Here is a 25,000-nt window from a genome sequence, read left to right as displayed (position 1 = left end):
TTCCAAGTGCTCATTTATTGACGTCGTAGTGAAATGCGGGGTAGTGTTCATGATGCCTGTATATTAGTAAATTCCATGCTGAACGCACATTTGGACATTAATCTAAATGATATTCCCTTTGTTATCTACACTTGTTTCATGCTCTTGACAGCAGATTTCTGCATTTTCATGTGGAAGTTGAATATTTTTAAAACGGTGCATGTGTAGACGGGATTTGTTTTTAAAAGCAAAGGAGAAAAACTCCTGTTTTTCAGAAACCTCGGGTACGTGTGGACAAGGCCTCAGAATTAAACCTGTTTAGTCTTGAAGAGAGAACATTCTGTGGAGATCTAATCCAGGTCTTCAAAATTCTCAAAGGCATTGATAATGTAGATCCAAAGAATTCTTTCAACTTAATCACGTATTTGAGGACAACATTGGAAATTAGATGAAAGTGCATTTAGGAATAAAACCAGAAAGGACTTATTCACGTAAAGAGTTGTGAGAATCTCAAACAAACTACGAAGACACGGAGTTGAAATGTTGACAACCTTTAAGGATATTGGGACAGCTTAGCTATTAGCTAAACAGACAAGCTTGATGGACTGAACGGTCTCACCTCATTTGTTAAGTTGTTTATGTTTTATTGTCACTAGTCAGTGGAAAAAATGCAAGCAAGTCTTTCATTGCATACCTAAAAATAGATCTGAACTTGGACTAGAAGTAAGAAAAAACAGTTTCGATCCCAACAAAAAATAATCTACCTTAGTGTTCCGCATGAAGGGTGGCATCATTGTGTTAGATGGCTGCCCCACTCCAGCCAGGATTTATTTTGGAAGTATATCAGGACCACAGTGTTAAGAGAAGGTGCAGCTTCAAATTGCTACACACTTGACATTGCAGCACAAAGTCACCTTGCAACTCCATAATCCAACATGGAATCCTTAAAAATGAGAAATTCAGTGTCCTTGTGGGCCCAGGCAGAGTTCAGACCTAAACTGTGTACTGTCTAGAAGTGACCTTCAAAACACTGAACACTGCAGTAAGAAACCTACCAGGAAAACTGGGGGACACCTGTGTCACACTGGTGGGCAAACATGCTACAGACTCTCCCAATAAGCCTAACAACAGGAACTCCTATAAAGATTTAAACCAAAACTTAGTACTGGCTAGCTGTGAGTATCATCCACTAAGTGTGGGCAGATTTCCAATTGTGGAAATGATTTTCAATGGGAAAGAAGCAGGACGCAACTCACCTCATGATGTTCTCAATGCACGCCCGCTGCCGGAAGAGGGCATTCACCACAGGGGTGCCTTCTGGGACAAGTGGTGCTTTGCACAGGTAACTGAGTATTGAGAGCACACTGTGGAAAGTCTGAAACTCCATCTCGGACTCTGTCTTGAAGGTGATCCTCTGACAAAGCTCAGTCAGGATGACCAGGTCGAGAATGATTGGGCTAGCTAGTAGAGAGTCCTGGGATGACAAGAATTTCTGTCAGCTATTGCATAGATACTCCAAAGAACAATTGTCCATCACAGAGTGGACCCATTGGCCTTTCTAAAGAGCAAGTGCCTAGCTGCCCACCTCACAAGTATTGTGCATCACAATGGTGTTGCTCCCTCCCATCATGATCTCTGAAATGTACTCGTCCATGGCTCTTTTGCTGTCCTTCACATTGGGCACATACTTAATCACAACCTGCAGATAAAAGACACAGAGAAAGAGGATGAGTTGGGTTTTTTTGTACCACTCATTTAGGACTATGGCACATAAAGACAGAGTCAATGTGCCTATTTATGGATTGGCTCACATTGTAAACCATAGATAATCTAAACAGGCTCAAAAAGCAGATATACCACCTGCTTACTCTTCCATTTCACTTACTCGTTGATTTTCAGTTAGGCAGTGAATACACCAGGGTTCAAAGTGAAACAGATGTGCTAATCCCTAAAACCATGCTGGACTATAAATGCACAAGAATACTCAGACCCATTCATGAGACAAAGAAATTCAAGTCCTCACATCATTAAAAATTTGGGAGGCATACTTTCAGTTGCTCAGGGATCAGTTTGAATCATCGTGATGGACAGTGGTGTTAATGTAGCACCAACGTCCAGTCACAATGCACAATTTGAATTTGTAATAACAAAAATACCAAATATAAATCTAGAATCCCCAACCACCAATATAGTTCGTTTTAAAGAGTACATTGCTAATATATTTCCCCTTCATTTAATGGGCCTCTGCTTACATCTCCTCTGTCACTTTTGCCTCATCACGTCCGAGGGACATTTATGCACATATACTGGTTTTGTCCTCCTGCTCTGGCTTCCTGTTCTCTAATTTCTTGCTGACTCTTTTTAAAGCTGTTTTATCGTGTTATCAGATCAACTCACATGAAAGATACCAACTGTCCTCTTATCTTCTTTTCTAAATCGAGATAGGAATAAATGTCAAAACCAGCTATACAGTTGGCTATAACCTCTCTTGTAACCTCTCACCTATCTTATTACACCCCCTAATGTTTCAAACTGGAGCCCCCTATGCTGGGCTGCTTGCTTTCACTCCTTTATTTCAGCTCAGTTTACCATCAATAGAGGGTTTCACAAGAGCATCCTTGCATGTCCTTAAAGTACCATAGATAGACGAGGAATGATTAATCTAACCTACTGACAATGTAACAGTCAGATAAAGAGACCCTGGCTTTTAAAGCGTTCGCCTAAAAATGATCATTTACCTAAGAGAAAGCTCATTTCAATTCGTCATTTTTTTTACAAATAACAAAAAAACAATAAAATTAACTCCCTTTGTGCCAAAAATGAGCACGCACACACACAAACCACCTTTCTTACTTGATTTCCTATCTATTAATAAATTGCTCCAGCATTATACAGTTTCTCAAACCTCACAAAAAATGTTAAAGAATCATTATCACTATGCTCAAGGTTATTTTCCTAAGGGAATCAAAAGCTGCAGAATCTAATTATTTAAAAACACTCTGAATTCTGCTTCCCCTTTCAGCTTTCCCTGAATACACTGTGCAGCTATTCAGCTTGATAAGACTTTCAGGCTAAGGCCTATCACCCAAGATCTGTCAGCTAAAAAGGTTAACGTATCTCTATTTCAGATGCTATCGGTTTGCATTCCTCTCTTGCCACATATTCTTTGTATACTCCTTGACATTTCAAGCCCGAAGAACCACATGATCATTACTCTATCATCCCCTCTTCTGCTTCTGACAAAGTCTCCATTTTTTACTCTTTTGTATTTAAATCCTTTTATAAACCCCCATCCCTCATTTCTCGGTGGTCTCAGGACCTCACATTACCCTCCCTTTGCTGGGATACCATTTTTAAATGTATTAAATTCCCATCAAGAAACCATAACGATCAATGTATTTAACTTAAATGTATCCCTAGTTTATATCTTACATCATGTATGCTATATTTAATGGGACTCTTGCCAGATCCAAACAGTCACTTCTGTCCCAGAGACATTAATGCACAAGTGTTAGTTGTGTCCTGCTGCCAAGGCTTTCTGGTCTCACTCTCACCATTTTCAGTTCCTATTCCTCTCTATCTACATACTGTATTCCTCTACTCTTAAGACCTGTCAGGCATTGTGCTTCCAGTGCATCAGCGTGCATTCTTATGTCTGGGTGCAGCAGCTTCTGAACTCTCCAAGCCTCCAGCTGGAAAACCCCAACAATCCTATTACACTGGAGAACTGGCCGTCTACATTTTATAATCTGATTCTTTTGGAATTGTCTGCACCATGAATGAATAGAGAATCCAGCGTCAGCACTCATGCCTGGGATTCTGCCGCTTCCAAAGTTAAATCTTTTATGAGAAAATACTTTTGATACAGTCACTCCTTTCATTCAGTGTAGGGGTGTGGTGAGTTGTTTTTTTATTTTTATTAACAAAAATTTGATCACAAATTACAAAATTAAACAAAATTGGTGGAACAAGTTTACATTTGTCTCTGCTCGGGAGTTTGCTTAGAGTGATGCCCCTTTAGTGCTGCAGGACTTGAGTTTGGGGCCATTGGATTACAGAATGACCATCTTAGCCAGTGGAACTAAAAGAGAACTGTCATAGGTAAAGTGACCAATTAGGCTTCTCACGGTAGAGAGACATTCTCACTTTCTCTCTCTGTTTCTACTAAACAAGGCTATGGATACTGTCATTACATCAGGTACACTATTTCTTCACTCTTTTGTTGCTCACTCTGTTTTCAGTACATTCCTGCTCTGGGCTGTATCTTTTTCTCTCTGTACTCCTCCTCACTAGGTCCTATGTACCTGTTGTTCTCTCCAGAAAACCACACAGTATCAGCTAAAATCTCTGCATGTCTTACTGATTTTGCAACTGGAGGAAGGAATACCATCTACAATCTGGCAAAGACGGACCTTCTTGTTAGGTCAGCGTGTCCGTCTATTTAGCAGCCCATCTCTGTTAAGCTTAGCTCATTATCACTAGCACTAGGAATGGACTGTCTGTCTTACAGGTTCACATTATGCAGCATTTGCATGATCAGACCTTAATTGACAGAGTACACAGCAAAATACCTTATCCAGGCTTTGGTCTTGTCATGTCTAAGCTACTACAACTCTTTGTTGACAGGAGTACCGGCATGTGTCAGCAAGCCACTGCAGATGAAAATGCAGTGTTACATTTAGTATTCAACGAGCTGAGATAGGCACGTGTCACTCCCTTTCTTAGATCACTACAATGACCCACTGTAGCAACACGTATTAAGTTCGTATTCTTAATGCTTCCTGATGATCTACCGTCGGAGAGTTCTGGGTATGCGCCTGTGTTTCAATGACAGCAAGAGACCTTTTCATCATGCACAATGAAACCATTGCGGCGCTGTGTGCCAAAAGTAAGCAACCGGGTGTTCATGCCCTGCATTGTATGATCAGCACTCTGTTAAGGAGGTAAAGGGTCACCCTGGGGTCTGTGGGTGGTCTTAATCTGGGCTTGTCAACTGGTCAGCACCTGTATAGTGGAGACACTTGTGAGGTCCTATGCTCTCCCTCACAACCAATGAGTATTGCTAATTAATGACGTCAGGTGATCGAATCTTCGTCCTGACTCTTTTCATGTGTAGCTCCTAGTTGATAGATTAAGCTGCTCGCCTTCATTCAAAATTCTGAAACCCTCAATGTGTGTTAGAAGCATTTTAAGACTCTTCTTGTCGGGTGAATTTCTGCCTAACTGACACAAGATGTTTGGTTTTTGTAACCTAGAAATTGTAACAAGCTTGTATTTTGTTCTGAGCTCATCACTTGTGGTAATCAAATTGCAACCTTGTCCTGTATTTCTCTCTCTCTCTCATACTCATCCCCACCTTCTCTGAGGAAATCTTTGCACTCCACAGAGTTTTTCTCGCTGATTGCTACATTAATCCGCTAACTGATTTCAGTTTTCAAGCTTACACAAGACAAAATAAAGAGATGAGTGTGTGTTTCATTTTGGTGTGGCTATTTCTGATATGATGAACTTCTGGCTCTTTCGGTGCTGTAGATTTCTTGGTGGCTAGCACTGCTATTGTGAAACTCCAAGGACCTGACTCAATTTCTGTCCTCTGGTAACTGCTACCCCACATAAGTAAGTTTTTTTTTTTCATTTAATTTAAAGTTACAATACCTGGTAAATCTAAATTGGAATAGGCTGGTGAGTATGGGGTGCCTTCTTGGACTTCCCATCCAGTGCTTGTTTTTGCCTTATACTGAACATTACCAGGATACATTTTTTCTCTCATTGACCTTACAATGGTTTACATAATGGAGAGATGAAGGAACAAATGTATATGTTTTAATTTTTTGTGCTAGCAGCAGCACTTGGGTTCAAATTTGAGGCAGCCCATCCAAGTAAGCACGTGGAACATCTTGTCTCTCTGGCATGATGATCATCTCCCCCTGCTGTCGGAGGAGCTTTGTAAACTCCACATTTCTGTGGTGGCACTCTCTGAGGTGCACAGACCTGGGACTAGCCAGATCTCTGTAGGTACTGTAGGTACACCTTTTATTGGTCTGCATTCTGATGGCTGACATACTCATGGAGTAGCTGTTGCTGTGACAGATTGGCTCCTGCCAATGGTGTCTGATGTCACTCCTTTTAACAAGCATATTATGAGACTCAGATTAAGGCACTCTTTGTGTGCCTTGTCTGTTGTCTCAGTGTATGTGGTGATAGACGTCTCGGTGAGGGAGACATTTTATTCACATCTTTGCTAGGTGGTTGATGGGTACCCATGAGGTGACACTCCTCTGGTCATGGGTGAATTCAATGCGACCACTGGCACTGACAGGGCTGGCTATGAAGATTGTGTTTGTCCCCATGGGTCTGGCGACCTCGATGAAAGTGTCTCCATGTTCCTTGACTTTGCAAAAGGTCAGGGGCTGCGAATTGCTAGATCCTGGTTCCAGTGCCCTAAGCTGCATTGTTGGACTTGGTACTCCAGTACTGGTGGTGCAGTGAAGGAGATCATTCACTTCCTCATGGGCAGAGGCAGGAGGCTTTTACAAAACTGCAGGGTCTACAGAAGTGCCCAGTTTATGAATTCTGACCACAAACTTCTTGTTGCTACTCTGAAGATCCAGCTTAGGTCAAGTAGGTTACCACCTACTAGAAAAATGAGGCTGGACCTGGCCAGACTCCAAGAACAGTTTGTAAGCAGTTTGTGCGAGGAACATACAGACTTGGGTGTGGCTGCTGATCCTAATGTGATGTGGGAGACCTTCCATGACAAGACCCTGAAGATTGCTGAGGTTTGTGTTGGTGTCACTAGTGTTCCCAGAAGGTGTTTCATCTCTTAAGACACCCTGGATATCATCGAGAGGAGTAGCAGCACAAGGCTTGGTGGCAACTCCGGTCTATACCGGGAAATGAGAAGGATGGCTGCGAGGGCTCTGAGGGCCGATAAGGAAGTGTTTGTTAGAAGAATCTTTGAGCAAGTGACACACCATCTATGCTCTAGTGACCCAATGAGGCACATTACTTGCATTCCGAGAGGGCATCAGTTATGGTACTACGGTCATGTGGCGTAATTCCCTGAGGGTGATCTGGCTCATAGGATCCTCATTGCTGAGGACCCAAGCAGCTGGACCAGTCCAAGGGGATATCCATGTAACACCTGGCTGCGGCAGATAAGGGTTAATTCTGGAGGGTGGGATAGGACTGCGTGTCTGTCTGGGGGGTTGCCAACCAGGATCCTGAGCTATTTTGTTATGGGGTGGGTACTACAATGAGCTGTACCAGTACATACTCCTCAACCTGACCTATCCTGAACCTGTTAACCAAGGTATTGATGAACAAGAAGACTGCAGAGACAGAGTTCAAGATACTAAGCTGTGAAATTAAAAATTTTAGCACCTTGGGAAACTTTCAGATTTCAACTCAGTTGTTCAAACTGTTCATATGCTGTCATGTTCTGTTAGTCCAAAACAGCAAGACTGATCCACAGGACATGAAGATCCCATGAAGAAGATACCATCACATCTTCTTCCTGTTATTAAGATTGTCACTGTCGCAGTAATGCACATTCATTTACAACCAATCCTTTAACAAAGTCAGTAGAAGAATTAACACAGCACCAGACCAGAACCTCTCTGGTCCAACTTCAAACTTTGAACTATCTCAGTCTCATGGCACCTTGTGAATGTTACCTTTTCACTAAACAGTAATACCTTTGTTAAAATAAAAATGTCTTTATCACACTAGAAGTACAGTAATCCCCAAAGTTCGTACTGACCGTGTGATCCGGCTTCTCATCTGGCTCATACAGCACTGTGTTGCTCTGTACCATGTCATCAACAACGTTGCTCTTGGAGATCTCCTTAGAGCGAAACTGCTGTGGTGCCGAGAGGTTCATCCCATCATTGTTGCCAAGGTGATTGTAGCTGACAATGGATGTTGGCTGACAAAAATCAAACACATTGACAAATGTTGAAGTGAAGGAAGGTTACGTAGAGCAAACCAAGATCTACTAAGTCTTCTTATAAATCCTCTGTTTTTGAATGTCCTCTCTAAATTGCTGGCTTTTTGGGAGTTTTTGCCACCAATACTCAGCCTTCAATGTCATCAGACATCATATGGCAAGTACATTAAAATCCTAACCCCTAACTCACTGTCTGGTCTGCGTAATGCTAATTATGAGGGTAACATAATACACAAGGCGGTGAACACAGCTCTCCAGGATCCTGTGGTATACCTCTGACCTGACTGTGCTCACTATAAGAGCACTAAGTATAGGAGTTTCTCAGATGAGGAATCGAGGAGTGAGGGTGAAATATCATAGGATGAGAATCAGCCATACGGTATGGTAGGAAAAACTACATCTACCTTTAAATAAATAAAGTGGTGTCATGTTTGAAACATTTGGCCTACCTGGATTTGATCCAGTCGAACCAGATTGTCTGTATTTACAGTTAAGGATGCCTCTGCATTCCGAGTCGAGGCTCAGACCTGCTTTGGTGTGATGATCAGTGTGTGTTGGATTTTGATTTGGGGCCACAGTTTAAACTAAAGGTGATCAAATGACCAATGAGCTTCAAAATGTGGGGCCAGGGGGATCAACAGTTGGGGAAAGAGATGTTCCAATACCAAGTGTGTTGTAATTGGAAAGAAGGCGAACCTGCAGTGTTAATAAGGCAAGGGAGTCACTGTCTCATGGGTGGAATGGGTGGAAGCTGGAAACCTAAATGATGATTTCATTCTCTTGCACGTCAAAAGAAGACTATAAAATATCTGGCTATCACAGAGGGTACGAATGAAAAAGCTACAAAGAAATCAAGATCAGTGATGCAGACAAGTGTTCTACTATATTTAGTATTTAGTTAAAATTGCTAACAGCACACACCTCAAACATGTAACCACAATGCTTTTGCTTTAAATGTGTAAAAAGGAAACAACTTTAAACAACTTAACATAAGAGTAAACATTTTCAGCAAGACCTAAAACATTTTGCCATTTTGGTTAACCACTCTACAGTCCATATATTGACTAAACTTGTGCCCGCCACCAGAATATAGAAGTACAGTACTTAGAAGTGGAACAGCTCTTTTCAAACTTCTTGACTCTGATTGGTCATTTGATTACTTTTAGTTTTGTTTAAAGCTTGGTTTCAAATTGAAATGCAATGCACATGGAGCTGCTGCTAAGCAAAATGCCATATGCCTTCTTTTCTTTTAGTTACAACTAGTGCTGGGCAACAATTACAATTTTTAATCACAATTAATCGCATGATTGTCTTCGATTAATTGCAGACAATCACAACAATCACATTGTTATGGGCAAAATTCAATAATGATCTCAAAAGTAGTGTATTGTGTGTGTTTGGTTTGCAAACACTTTAAACAAATAAGGTGCTTTTTAACAGCACTATTCCTTTTATATGGCAGCAGTTAAAATATTTCGTGTAAATCTCAACTTAAACATTAATGTAATCAAATCAAATATAAAACCAAAGCTATTTGCCATTGCCAGGGCATTAACGTTTTATCTGGTTTGTTATAGAAAAGCAAGTTAGCGTCAGAGTCCAGAGCCACAATCACAACATTATAACAGGCATCTTCTGAGCGACAGCAAGTTGACATTTCTAAATCTGTTTTCTTTTTTATTTGAACAGATACCAGCAGAAACCATCCATCCATCCATTTTCTAACCCGCTGAATCCGAATACAGGGTCACGGGGGTCTGCTGGAGCCAATCCCAGCCAACACAGGGCACAAGGCAGGAACCAATCCTGGGCAGGATGCCACCCCACCGCAGGACACACACAAACACACCCACACACCAAGCACACACTAGGGCCAATTTAGAATCGCCAATCCACCTAACCTGCATGTCTTTGGATTGTGGGAGGAAACCGGAGAGCCCGGAGGAAACCCACGCAGACACGGGGAGAACATGCAAACTCCACGCAGGGAGGACCCGGGAAGCGAACCCGGATCTCCTAACTGCGAGGCAGCAGCGCTACCACTGCGCCAACGTGCCACCCTACCAGCAGAAACATTTTCTTTTATCGGGGAGCAGCATAAACATTCGTATGTTCAGTAGTAACTCTTTGAGGGGTAATATTTTTTCCAAAAAACTCAAGTTTTCTGAAAAGCACACAAAGCAATGGTTTCACACATAAATCAACTTAAAACGTCTGTTGCTGCTTGTTGTGCCTGCTGTCGGCTGGCTGTCTTTGGGTGGCAGTTGCAGTGAGACGCAATATGGTTTCTACCTCCTGTTATTGTTAAGTGTCTGTCCTCCCAGGGAAACGATGCCATAGGTGCATCAGCTACACGAACGTGTTCAGCACCACGATCATCTGGGGACCGATCAGCTGATGCCAGTACCTCACTTTCATTTTCGGCCTACATCTCCAGATCTCTTGCATCAAAATCGGAGTCCCACAAATTAGAGTCCGAGACAGAGATAATACGAAAACAGTTTTGCTTTGAGCGTTCACTTTGGTATCTCACCACATGCCATTTTAGAAGCTGTTTGCTCTTTGCTATTCATGCACACACAGAGAATCGAGGTCAAATCAAAAAAAGCTAACTTTCCTTCTAGCAAAAGCATATTGAATGGAGGAGCGCTGCAACAAGAAGATCACTGATCTCTGTCAATTGCTAGCGAGACTGAGGCTTTCAAAAAAATAATAACAAAAACTGCGTTAACGCACGATAAAATAATTGTCAGCATTAATTAATTAATGCTGTGGAATGAGTGCTCTGTTGGTGCCGACCCGACACAGACTGGCAGCGGAGACATGGGTAAAATAAACAAAAAGATTTTATTGTCTTCAGCCGTGGGACCCACGCAGTCCCAAAACACACAACCAATGAAAAACACCCACAAAAATCACTCCACTCCTCCCAGGCAGCTTTGTCCTCCTCCTCCTCCTCCCCCTCCCGACTCTGGCGCCTTGAGTGGTGGCTGCAGGCTCTTCTTATAGCCCACCAGGACGCTTCAGGTGATAATTAACCTAATTCAGGCTGCACTTCCGGGTGTGGCTGCATTCCAGCCCACACAGGCTTGTTAAGGCGTGCAGCTCCCCCTGGCGGTGGCCACGGAGCCCAACAGACATGAGCTCCGGAATCCCCCGATGTAACCCAGGGGGGCTGCCACCAAGCGTTCTGGGGGATGTAGTGTGCACCCCATGGCTGCTCCCCCGGATCCAGTGTCAAAGAGGCATCCCTGCCAGGCATGAGTCCCAGCCGTCGACCACATACGTAAAACGCGATAATAACGCATTAACTTGCCCAGCCCTAGTTACGACATGTGATTTATGAGCATGAATTAAAATGCAGTGCAAAAGTTCAATTGACAATAAAATTGCGTGCCTTAGTGAACAGCAATCTATCATTTGGTTGATATGTTTGTAATTATGACATGATAAAACCATGACAAAATCAAAAGTCACATTTCATGTGTATTGTACTTCAATGTAGTTAACACATTTGATTTCATTTTGGCACAAACAATTTTCCATAGAAAACAAACGTTACCATACTGCGACAGACTTCAAAATCTCTACACAATACTCAGGTGACGAACAACACACACACTTACCTTCAAGCCCGCGCTCACAAGGAAGTCCACCAGCACAGACTTGATTTTGGTTTGTCCAGACTTGAAGTCATCTCCGCCAATGAAGACACCATGCTGAATAGCTAACTCAATGAGCCCTGGGACAAAGGTGTTCTGTGGGGAGCCGTTGACGTAAGCGCAGCCTTCCAGAATGCTGGCTACTGCAAATAGAGTGGATGGGGAGACACCTGTGCCCACCTGAGAAACAAGAAGAGCCAAATGGTACAGTATATACACAGTATGAGACAAAACCCCAGCAATGCTCTGCAGTACCTGCCAGCCATCTGTATTTTTTAACCTACTCTGAATCTTCCTGAAGGTGGAGGGAGCTGAAGGCAACACAGGGTGCCAGTCAATCGAAGGGCACAGTAAAAAACACATGATGCCAGTTAAGAGTCATTGTTTAGAATACTATTTTAAAGCTTCAGAAAAGTCCCAAAAACTTAAAGACATGAATTACAACATATTGCATTGTTGACTTATTATTTTTATACTGTATTATACTTATGATTTATTAGTTCTTTGATTTAGTCACTTGATCACTTTACATTGAGCCTAAGGGGACAGGCCTCTGTTGCTGCCACTGCCAGACCACCCCCTAGGTCTTTATAGGCCAGAATGGGCCGCAGGCCGAACTCGGACATGTTATCTCTTTCTGATGCTTTTTCAGCTTTTTGAGTTTTGAATTTTTGATGCTCTTGTTTTTACATCTCTGGTTTGCATTTGTTATTGGGATTTGAATTGTGGACATAACTTTAGTAACTTGAGGCTTGTTTTTATTTCCAGCAAGCAATTTTGATGTATTTCATTTTGGTTTGCTCTTTTTGTGAGAAATTCTTTGAAAATATCAAGGAACTTGTTTTTGTTAGCTGGGGCCAGGGGTTTAATGCTTCCCCTTTCCCTTCTGCTGTGATATTTTTCGGGATGTGCAGGCAGCAAAAGCCTGCTTTTTGAATTTGAAGGCCTTCATTTACATTTATTTGCTTAGCAGATGCTTTTATCCAGAGTGACTTACAAAAGAGACTGTTTGGGAACAAGTATTACAGGGCAAGTTAACAAACTGATCACCACAGGTTAAGAGTTCCAAACAAAACTGCAAGAAACTTACACTTTAGTTACAAGAAACAATCAAAGCCATTATGAATTAGACAGAAATACACCAAACGAGAGTCTTCAAACTCTTCCTAAACACATTAATGAAGTCAGAGGTTTGAATGGGCAACATCCACAAGATCAAACATATCTGACGGGAGTATACAGCGCAACTCCTGGTCCATGCTTTGGTCTTGTCACGTCTAGACTACTGCTTCTCTCTGTTGGTAGGAGTAATGCCGTGTCGCCACGCTGCTGCAGATGATTCAAACAGCTCCATTGGGCACATGTCACTTGTCTTTTCAGATCACTATATTGGCTTCCCGTAGCCAATTGTATGTTATACAGAATGAATCTACAAGACGGAGAAATCATTGCAGCATGGACAGTGAAGGTCAGCTGGTCATCGATCAATCAACACCCCAAGACTGCATACAGACTTGGAAGGTGTTAATGATAATGAGCCATGCTAAACAGAGATGGCGTACTGAACAGAAGGATGAGCTGTAATAATGATAAGGTCCTTCTTTGTCACGATGAGCAGGAGATGGTGCTCCTTCATCCAGATTGTAATATCAGTGAGTTGTGAAGACATTCTAGCTGATGCTGTGTGGTCCTCTGGAGGGAATGAGTGGTGCAGTTGTGTATCACCAGACTCCGATTTTTGTACAAGGCATGTTTTTAAATTTCACCGTGAATCAACAGTCATAGTCCTGCGGTGGGTTGGCACCCTGCCCGGGATTGGTTCCTGCCTTGTGCCCTGTGTTGGCTGGGATTGGCTCCAGCAGACCCCTCATGACCCTGTGTTCGGTTGGAAAATGGATGGATGGATGGATCAACAGTCATAGCATTGGCCCGCCCTACATGACTGTCTCATAACTGCCAAAAAGCAAAAATACGTTGTAGTAGGAGGAATAGTTTTAAGTGAAATTCTTACTTACATTTATAACAGATGACCAGGATTGGCAAGGTTTAACATTTTATAGTTGGCTCTCAAGGTTGGATTGTTAGGACCCTCCAAATGTATGGATTCAGACAAGCTGGGCGTCTTGGGGTAGCATGTCTCATACTCTGATATGAGGCTGTTGTGATGTAAGATTTTGAATATAATTTGATAAATATTTTGTATGTCTTTATTTGCAATTTAGGCGAGGGAATATAATTTAGTGTTACTTTGGTGAGAGGCATTCGTGTTTGACCGCCCAACCCCATTTACAACTTTTCTTTGTAATTTTATGACGGGATTTGGGGGATGTGTCTTAAACCAGTTTGATGAGTATTTCTTTGCTAAAATCTTTTCTCTCATCCCCCACACAAAGCCAGGTTAGCTTAACATATGGTCTTGGGGGGGCAGGAGATAAGACGTTCTATCTCCCCCATTAGTCTGAGGTATGGCTGTTTGGAATTGGCTTGTCTCAGAGGCCTTTAAGTACCATGATGTCCTATTGGCTGTAGGGGTTGGACAGAAAACCTATAAATTTACTTGCTCAACCACATTCTCTGTCTTTAACCAACATATGATGAAGAAGCATTTCTTGCTAACCTGTGATGATGTAGAAGTATCTTTCTCTTGCTAACAACTGAAGAAGACCATCACACCATGAACTGAAGACAACACAATGAAGAGCACAGCTCAGCAGCCATATTGAACAGACATGTGGCTGAAAGCTGAGCACCAATGATGCCTTAACTAGAGACATTTTAAGTAACTACAAGTCTGTGTGCCACCTGAGTTACACATCACCATTTTAATCAGGTTGTATGGTTGCCAATATTCAAATGTACTTTGTATTTTGTTATTATTAATGAATATTATCAGTAATACATTATTTTATGTGCAACTTAACTCCTGCTTGTCTTTTTACTACATCTAATTGCCTGAGGTTATAGATATAGAAGGAAAAGTGGAGATAAGTTACCTTATATAATACCTTATAAACAGTGGTAAGTTTGTGAGATTAGACATTCTAAGGCTACATATTAATAATACAATAGGAGAATGTAGAGCAATATATATATATTACTCTACCAAGATAAAACAGAGGCACACATCACATACAAGCACTTCCCTTCACAATAAACGTGGATATTTCAGTGGAGCAAAGGTTCAGTCTCTATCTCTCCAGCGATTATGCAATACAGACAGTCATGTTCTTGGTGTCAGCTGGCTGGGTGTGAGTGATTTATTGTAATTTATTCATTCAATGGACATGTTTCTCCAAAGCAAGTAACATATTGCAAGTGTGCTGACTTGTCTGGGGTCGAATGCGGAGTCAAGTGGCCTGTGTCCCCTCAAGGCTGATGCACATCTTTTAGAGGGAGGTCAGCCACTAAAGGTCACAGGTGACCATATAAACTCTACATTTGGAAAAACTTGGAATTTGTACTCTAAGGTTATGTGTGTGTGTGTGTGTGTGTGTGTGTGTGTGTGTGTGTGTGTGTGTGCGCAGGTTCATCAGTGTCAAACCTTTCCTAAAGTTTTCAAATAGAAATGACACCAGGGCTGGACTGTGCAAACTGACTAGTCTCACTTTTAAGGAGCTCATGATGGGTGCTGCTCAAAGATAGCTCAGTGTGTGTGTGTGTGCGCGTGTGTGTGCGTGTGTGTGTGTGTGCGTGTGTGCGAGAGAGAGGCAGAGAAACATGTGCTCGATTGACCTTTCACATAAATAAGATAATATGCAAGGTGGCTGCCAAAACCTCTGGCAAGGCTTGTTTGTTCTGGTATTCATTTTGAAACAGCTGTCAGATTACCAACTAACCCTGGGGGGATACAAGAAAGCCAAACTGCAGAGAGGGCCTATTTTGAGGCAGCCTTTATGTCTATGGCCCCTCCAGACCTGGCCTCCATGTCACCATGGACATTATGGGCCTTTTCTTGACGGCATTCACAAGCTGGGCTGCCTTCCCGTTGAATGGAATAAGTTCCCAATGATCCTGTAATGAGTAAGGCTGACTCAGATAATGGGTGGATGGACGGTTTTTATTGGAAGCTGCAGTTTTTCATGATTTGTTTCAAAATCCTTTTTTTTTTTTAATTCATTAAGGTGTAGTGTCTTCCACTTATTATTTAGCATTTCCTCCAATTTGCAACTCACATCCAATCTCATCACAACAGGAATCCTTGCAGCTTTATTTATGTCTAAAATAGGCTTATAGGTTTGTACAGTTCTTATCGTTATGTGGACAGTGAGCAGTGAAATTCTGTATTCCCTAAATGAAATAACTAACTTACGTCAAAGTTAGAATTATAATTAGAGATGACTCTTATCTGTGGCACCCCTGCAGGAGAACCACCTCTTTCAACCTTCACAAACATATGCAGTTTTTAATATCTGGAAAAAATTTGGGATTAACTTGCTTAGAGATCTTTATATAGACAACGTCTTTGCATCCTATGAACAATTACATTCCAAATGTAACATTCCAGCTGCACATTTCTTTCACTATCTTCAAATCAGGAACTTTGTTAAACAGAACCTTCCTGATTTTCCTCATCTTGCTCCCCCGTCCACACTGGAAAAAAATATTGCTCAATCTCAAGGACTTAGACTCCATCTCTACAATATATAAAATCATTTTACGATCCCTTCCTTTCAAAGATCCAAGAGGACACTCGGAAAATGACCTCTCAATTAATATATCAGAAAAGGAGTGGAAAGCAGCAATGCAGAGAATTCACTCGAACTCCATATGCGCAAAGCATACAATTATACAACTTAAAATTATATATCAAGCTCATTTGTCTCGACTAAAACTCTCCAAAATGTTTCCAGGACATGATCCAACCTGCGAACGCTGCAATCAAGTCCGAGCCTCACTGGGTCACCTGTTCTGGGCCTGCACCAAATTAACATTATTCTGGATAAACATTTTGAATTACCTCTCAGACAGCCTTGGACTCACAATCCCTCCTAACCCATTAACAGCTGTGTTTGGTGTTCTTCCAGATGGGCTTAAAGTGGAGAAAGACAAACAAATTGTGATTGCATTCACTACACTGTTGGCACGCAGACTTATTCTGATAAACTGGAAGAACCCAAACTCTCCTCTTTTAAGTCAGTGGGAAACTGATGTGTTATATTATTTAAAATTGGAAAAAATCAAATACTCAGTTAGAGGATCTGTACAGACCTTTTTCAAAACATGGCAGGATCTAATCAGTAATATTTTAAAATCAGCTCTTAATTCTTTCTGCATTTCTTTTTCTTCTCCATTCATCTCTATTGCTTATCAAACTTATTAATTTATTTATTAAATTATGTTTACAAGCCTTAAGTTTTACTCCGTTGGCCAGGCTCTCTCTCTCGTGGTGGGGGTCGACTTGTTCTCAATCCTACTTTTTGTAAAAATTGATTGATTTGTATGGAATGATTGCAATAAAATTAATTAAATTTCAAAAAAATAAATAAATAAAATAATTAGGGATGACCCATCAGTCACACATTGGCTAAAATAAATACGTATATCTAAATATATAAAATGCTAAGCATTGTGTCTGTCACATAACTGCTGGCAATCCACTGGGGCTAGAACATTGACCTTGGTCTTAATTGAAAGCTCATGACATGGTACATGCTGGTGAAGCCAAGAAACTGGGCAGCAATAGTCTTTCTTATGACCCACAGGATGACTGTCGTGCCGAGGAATGGACAGGCAGTTTTATACCGAGCTAACCAGGAGAAGCTTATAAAAATAAAAAAGAACCAAAAACAGCGGACCTTTTATCCCCTTGCACTGGTTACCCACGGCCCTAGAAACATGGAAGGCAGCACTAACAACCAACCAAACAACCTTTTTTCTAACCAGCTGAATCCGAACATAGGGTCACGGGGGTCTGCTGGAGCCAATCCCAGCCAACACAGGGCACAGGGGAGGAACCAATCCTGAGCAGGGTGCCAACCCACCGCAGGATACACACAAACACACCCACACACCAAGCACACACTAGGGCCAATTTAGGATCACCAATCCACCTAACCTGCATGTCTTTGGACTGTGGGAGGACACCGGAGCGCCCGGAGGAAACCCACACAGACACGGGGAGAACATACAAACTCCACGCAGGGAGGACCCAGGAAGCGAACCCAGGTCTCCTAACTGCGAGGCAGCAGCGCTACCACTTCACCACCGTGCCACCCCGCAGCACTAACAACGGCTCTCAAATTGGCCGGGAATTCAAGATGTTAGGATTCACAAAATAAAATCACCCAAATCCAGTCACGATAGTGACATGTGTGGCATGCGGCTGGGGGTGGAGCCCAGCCGGGACGTCCAGGAGGACTTGTGCCTCCTCCAGACCGTGAGGGGGCGACCGCCCTGGTTGTGTTGGGGGCCAGGCGGCGCCCCGGTGCCTGAAGAACCCTGGACCTTTAACACTTCCGCCACACGAGGAAGTGCTGGGGGGAAGAAGACTGGGGACACCCCGGAGGGCTTCCGGGTGCGCAGTCGACACTTACGCCACACGGGGGTGTGTCCGCGGGGGATTGCCGGGAAGCACCTGGAGCCCATCCGGGCTGGTATTTAAGGGGCCGCCTCCCTTCATTCAGGGGCAAGAGTCGGGTGGAAGAGGACGGAGCTCGGAGAGAGGAGTGGAGGTGGCCAGAAGGAAGGCACTGTGAAGAGAAGCCTGGACTTTGGGGGATCGGTGCTGGAGGCACTGGGTTTGTGCACTGAACTTTTATGTAAATATTGTAAATAAAATGAGTGTGTTGGGTGCAAAATCTTTGTCCGTCTGTCTGTGTCCGGGTCCCGTTCCACACATGACAGAAAGAAAAAGAACTGTAGCAACATCTGCTAAACGTCAAGTGCATTGCAGAAGATGCTTATAGCAGCAGAATAAGCGCACTACAAAGATGGACAAAGGCCTGCTCAAAATGACCTGTGCTCCTGTCCTCACACCAAAGCGATTGTTATGGTCACAAACTACAGGGATTGCTACACGCCATGATGGCGCAAAAAAAGAACTCCAGCAGTGACATCTCCTCAGCATCAAGCCAAACACAGGAGGCACTTCACTGACAAAGAATGACGAGAGGTGAGCCTGAATGTCGAGCCACTGAGATCAGATACTGTGGCTCATTGACATGCCACACGTACTCCATGATACAGAATGTAAGAACAGCAATGACAGAGAAGTGTATGTCGACAAAGCAAGAGACTGTCAAATACTGACAATTTCTGATCCTATGCATCAATGTCTGCTTGAGGAGCACTACTTTGTATTTTTTTTTTTTTCACACTGAAAACAAAAGAACATGAGGCCAAATTGGAAACGTTCAGCTTGCTCTTTATGAACCACCTTTATCTGAGGACCAGAGGTCTGTGCATTTCCTAGTTATACTTGTATGTATACTTGTAGTATTTTTCAAACAGACTTCCATTGTAGCGTTCCTATTGCTTCTGCTTATTTATAATATCAGGGGGCTGAGTTTTGTTTCAGAGTACTAAATTCTGGTACTGAATTGTATTATTATAGCTCAACATTCTCAAAACTGCATAAACCCGGGGGGCTGTGGTCCATCCTGGTAGCATCACGTGCAAGGGAGGATGCCAGTCCACTCACAAACCATTGGAGCCATCCAGAGAGAAAGAGAGCATGCAAGCTCCACACAGGCAACTGGGCACAGGATTTGCACCCAAGTTGCCGGATCCTCAAGGCTGAAGCGCCAACTACTGTGCCACTCCCATTATTATTAGAATTGTTATTGTTTTAGATTAGAATGTGGAGTCAGCACATTGCAATGATTCATGCGGTTTGGCTCTGGCTCATTATAACTAAGCAGGCACTGCCCTCCATTTCAGCTCGTCCTTTCATTGTTTTAGGGTTTTAAGTAATAGTCCAATTTGTGACTAATTCAAATAGGAAAGCTTCATTTTTTATTATTGGGAAAGGCCAGAAGATTGGTAGCTGTCCCTAATCTGAATATGCAGACACTTTTTCTTTATCAATATTCAGTCATTCCATTCAGTGTGAAAAGCAGGACTGGGTGATTTTTTTTTTTTTTCTTCTTATTCATAGTGCCTCTGCAAAGCATGAAGCGCTTTTACAATGTTGCTGTGTCGGTCCCGTTTGTGGCACTGGTGTCTTACACTAGTAAAATATTGTAATGTGTCTGGCTGCTACAAGGACGGCTGTGAGGAATGGGAAGCAGGGTTGAGGTCCAGGACAGTCGAGTGACGAGGTGAGGTTTAAGTAGCTGTGCCCTTACGCTTAACAGGCTGAGGGCTTGAAGACTAAAGTATTAGACTGAAAACAACATGGCACAGCAGACGCTTCCCTTTTATAGGGGGCAGCTGTTCGGGATTTTGATGGCTCTTATACAGGGTGGCACACGAAAAACCGAACCATCTCCGACTCCAGCAACGGGGCCCGATTCTTTTTTTTAAGACCCAGTCTTACGCCACCTCTTCACCAACTCATGAATACTGCTCTTTGGTGGTAGGTTTACGCCAGGAAACCTCTGTGCGAAAATGTCCCGCGTTTCTTTAAAAGAGCCGGTAGACACATACGCCTCCACTATTCCAAACCTCTGTTGCAGAGAATGCTGTACCTCTTCCAGATCTCTTTCACGCATGTCTGTACCCACTGGAGATGGGAAGATCGATTCCACAGTAATCGATACTTCGATACTCAAGCTGTACTTATTCTGAATCGAGTACCATTCAAAAATATCGATTACCTCTTTTTTCTGTAAGATACGATAGCAAGGATCATGCAAAAGGCGTGGAATGCATTAACACACACTTCGCGCGCACGTACTGAAATGAGCAGACGCGTTGTCACGCAACGGCGCCACAAACCCACGCCCCTTGCTCAAGCGCAGACTGTACGCCAATAGCAGACCGAGAGCTTAGTTGTATGCTGCTACTTTTTACAGATGGAAAAAGAATACAGCCGCCAGATGCAATATTTGGGAGAAGAATAAGCAGTATAGTGGCAAAACAATCAACCCATTTAAACAGTTAAAAAGCACACATGCTGCTCAGCAGAAAGACGTTTGTAAAACATCAAAGCGATGCAAGTCTGAAGCCTGACGATTTAGCAGCAATCAGTGCCAGATAAGGGAGGGTGCAGGAAGTTTTCAAAGATGCACGAGACGTTATTCAGGTGTCTCTGCTGCTAGCAGGATTATGTGGAAGGGAATTTACTGAAGACTTAGTTGAGTAAAATATTTTACTGTTTATCACTCATTAATACTTATGAAACGTAAAGCACGTTGTTAGCATAATGGAGGACTCATAATAGTGAAGCATAACTGTCACAGCATTTTATCACGAGTTATGTCTGTTTTGATTATCTGCTAACTAAAACGAAGGGTACAGTATAACGAATATACATAAATGAGAATGTTAAATAGTCTGAGCACTATGCAAAATACTTACTAGCTGTGCCTAATTTGAAGATTAAAACTTTCACTAAAAGAAGTTTTTCTTTCCAGAAAATAAGGGCCTGAGTAAATGTTAATAAGTATATTAATTATTTTGCAAGTTTAGAGGATTTAAAATTACTTGAATTGCATTAGTAACAGCATCTAGTGTAATAATGTTTCTGTTTAATATTGTATTGTTAAAATTGTACTGTGCTCCTGATTCCTCTCACAGTTCAAAGGCCCCGATGTGCGTGTGTGTGTGCGTGTGCGTGTGTGTGTGCGCGTGTGTGTGTGTGTACGTGTGTGCGTGTGCGTGTGTGTGCGTGTGCGTGTGTGTGCGTGTGTGTGTGTTTGTGTTCACCGTGTGATGGGCTCTCGCCCTGTCCAGGGATTGTTCCTGCCTTGCACCCAAAGAGGCAAAATAATATTAAGCGTAAAAATGTCAGCATTATATTTTCTAAATACAAATTTGAAACTTAACTAAATGTAAAGCTAATATGACTAAATCTTTCTCAATAAATCATAAGGGTAGAATATTATAGAAAATGCAAATGTGAGAATATTTTTTTTGTAAATGTTATTTGTTCTAAGGAGATCAGTTTGAGGATTTACATTCGTGAATAACCAAATCTTAATGAAAATATAAAAGTTCATTTTATCGTTATTACATTTGTATGTTCATTCTCTGCTACCCAGATCCTTCCTGTGGAGTTTGCGTGTTGTCCCTGTGGCTGTGTAAGTTTCCTCCCACAGTCCAAAGATGTGCAGGTTAGGTGAACTGGCAAAGGTAACTTGGCCATAGTGTGTGTTTGCCCTGTAATGGATGGGCACCCTGTCCAGAGTTTTCTCCTGCCTTGCACCCTATGGCAGCCGAGATTGACTCTGGCACCCTCCCTTAGCCCTGGTCTGGAGTAAACAGGTTAGAAAATGACATGCCATGTTCATTCTATCAATATAAATTTTGTAATAAATTTGTTATGGTGACCTTAATACTGTGTTGTGATATTAGTTCATTTAAATGTATGCTTGCTGTCAGGGATGCCAGGGGCAACGACCCGGCCGGGACGCCGTGAGGGACCGGATGTGGGTCTGCGCCCACCCCGGATCACGTGGGGGCCGCCTTCCTGGTTGCTTTGGGGGCCACGGGTTAAGGGCATGGAAGCCCCACCCTGCAGGGGCCCGTGGTCACTGCCAGGAGGCGCCCCAATGCCTTGGGCACCTGTTACCTCAGCACTTCCGCCACACCAGGAAGTGCAGGGGGGAAGACTTAAAAAGACACCCGGAGAGCTGCTGGGAGAACAGCCGGCACTTCCGCCACGCTGGGGTGTGGCCAACGAGGGAATGCCGGGAGCCACCTGGAGCTCGTCTGGGAGAGGATAAAAGGGGCCGTCTCCATTCATTCAGCGCTAGAGTCAGGTGGAAGGAGGACGAGGCACGAGAGAGGTGTGGAGACGGCCCGAAGAAAGGCATTGTGAGGCCAGGACTGAGTATTGGGGTTGTGTGCACTATTTGGACTGGGTCTGAGTGACCAATATTTGTAAATATAATTGTAAATAAAACGTGTGGTGGTTTGAAAACAACATGTCCGCCTGTCTGTGTCCGGGTTGGCTCCACATTGCCCATTAATATTAGCCATTCTAAACACTATCATCATTTGAAAACAAATTCCTATGCTTTTTTAAAAATACTCAGTATCGTAAATCTGACACATAAAATACTTATAGAGTATAGGTATCGATTTTAAAAACAATGGTATCGCCCATCCCCAGTACCCACTGGCTCACAGCCTCCTTACTAAGGCACAGTTGGGGCTGCTGACCCCGTCATAACAACGAGGCTCCGCGATTGTGACGCACCCGCCTGTATAACAGCTCGAGCCAGCCAGTCGGAGACGGTTCGGTTTTTTGTGCGCCACCCTTTATTATGGCACTTAACATAATAATAAAGTATTTTTAAAAAGCATGTAGAAACATAACCTAATTTCAAATATATTTGAATATTTACTTATCTTTAATTTGAATATCTGAGCCTTATTTTTTGGCTAATTTGACAGTGCTAGTAAACACCATTACACTATAGCTTTTCACCCATGAGGTGTTTGGGAGTGTGTAAGCGCCATATGAAAGGTGTTTGATTTCATTCATTTTGAGCATTTGCAGAGTTTCCGATGAGACGACAAACATTTACTACAGCAGCAGACACTCGCAATGTTGTCTTCTCATCGTGAGTGACCCAGAACTGCGCGTGACATAAAAAAACAGCGATTCACTTTGACTTATTTTTTGTCCAAGGTGACTCCCAACATTTGACTTTCCAATTGGAGTACAGGCAGCTGAAATGACTGGTCAGGCTCACCCAGTGCCAGCAGCAGGATCTGAACTCCAGCCTTGACCACTATACTACCAGGATCTTTATTTTGTAGTAAGTTAAAGTAAAAAAGCAGAATTAAACAATAGGATTCATAAAGGGTACCAGTGGATGGTCAGAATGGCACGCAGCCATAAGCATCTGACAAACAAGAGGAGGCCATTCAGTCCACCAAGATGGTTTGTTTAGGCTAACAGCTACGATATCTCCATGGGCCAGTCCACCCATAGTCATTTCTAGGATGTGGTGGGCAGGGCATGCCCACCCCTCTCTCCCCGGGTGCTTTTTGGTTACTTCACTGCTTGTCACAAAGACGGAGGACAGTAGCCCTAACAGATTGTCCTCGTAACTCATGACACACCTCACAAAAGTGCCATTCTGGCACAGAAAGGGTCATCTCTTCATTTTGTCACCCACACCACTCCCTGCCAGCACATGACTCTTCAGCTCATGCCAGCGGGGGCCAACACTGTTTTTTCTTTTTTTTTTTTTTTTGGCTTGTCAAAGAGAGTCTGTCTTTTGAAGTTTGTCCAAAAAGCACAAGGATATTTTTAAAATCCGCACATTAATGCTTTTTTTATTTTACATAACTACATGGCACATTAAAAAAAAAATGTAAGTAGAAGTGCCAAAAAAAAAAAAAATCATTCTTGCAAATTCAGCAAGGCGAAAAGCAGGTTTGCTACTTTGGAAGGCGGACTTGATATTGAATAAAGACGTCAGGTCGCTCCAGCTGGCGCGCTGCGACTCGCTCTGGTTTGTGCTGCTTTGTCCGACATTCCGGATCCAGCTTGAGCCTCCGCTGGTGGACACACCCCTCCTTGCAATTCCAGGAATTCCAGGTACTGTGCCCTGATACTCATATTACACAAAAACTGCTCATTCTCCAGCATGAGAGCTTCTTTTGATGCACAGTTTAGCCGGTGATGGATGGGCTTCTCTGTTCTGTCATGGTAGGGTCCATGGGACCACAGTTGTCCGTGTAGTAAGGAGTCTAAAATGGAAAATAGTGTCCCCCAATATCCCAACCATGACAAAACATCATCTATGCTAGTTGACTGTGGATTTGACCACTTACTGCACATCCCGATGGCCTGTTTGGGGGCAGAACTTTTAAGAGCCCCCATTGTGTCACCCCTTGACCTCAGGGACTGTAGGTCAGTGACGCTGCAGGTTGACCCCACTTAACTCACATAGACTGGAACCCAGAGACCCCCCAGTCAATGGCACCAACTCACCTTTATAGACTTGAGCAGGTTCTGCGCTGTGTCATTAACCCCCTGAATGACGTTGCAGAAGCATTCCGTGTTGGCCGTCCACAGCACAATGACCTTATCCACTCTGCTCTGCTGCTTAAAATCCCGAATGTCCTGACGAACTTGATCAACCTGAAAGAAGAGGCAGCTCTATTTTTGTAGAACCTACTCACATCCCTGTGGCTGCCGCTTGTGCCAGGGCTCGAGGCCCAGCACTCCCTGCACCGGCAGACTAGTTTTGGGGAACACAGAGGAACAGAAGTGAATCTCCAGTTATTTTATTCTGTGTAGAGCCTTTCATGGGCTAAACATTAAAAAAAATAAACAACAGTGTAATTTCAT

The 25,000-nt window shown here is 42.9% G+C and overlaps 1 protein-coding gene across 1 annotated transcript; it reads right to left on the bottom strand.

Annotated features, from left to right (window-relative positions):
* Window positions 1–1,217: 1,217 nt before the first annotated feature.
* On the bottom strand, window positions 1,218–24,808 carry LOC120519710 (inositol-3-phosphate synthase 1-A-like; the record flags this gene model as incomplete). Its single annotated transcript, XM_039742577.1, has 5 exons — window positions 1,218–1,453; window positions 1,565–1,678; window positions 7,742–7,906; window positions 11,554–11,769; window positions 24,641–24,808. Coding segments are annotated over 5 exons (885 nt in total), but the record flags the coding sequence as incomplete, so codon positions are not given.
* Between the last annotated feature and the right edge of the window lie 192 nt (window positions 24,809–25,000).

The sequence above is a fragment of the Polypterus senegalus genome, unplaced genomic scaffold (assembly GCF_016835505.1).
Source record: "Polypterus senegalus isolate Bchr_013 unplaced genomic scaffold, ASM1683550v1 scaffold_112, whole genome shotgun sequence".
Classification (NCBI taxonomy): domain Eukaryota; kingdom Metazoa; phylum Chordata; class Cladistia; order Polypteriformes; family Polypteridae; genus Polypterus; species Polypterus senegalus.
Note: the sequence above shows the minus strand (reverse complement) of the source record. Positions and strands in the feature narration are given on the sequence as shown.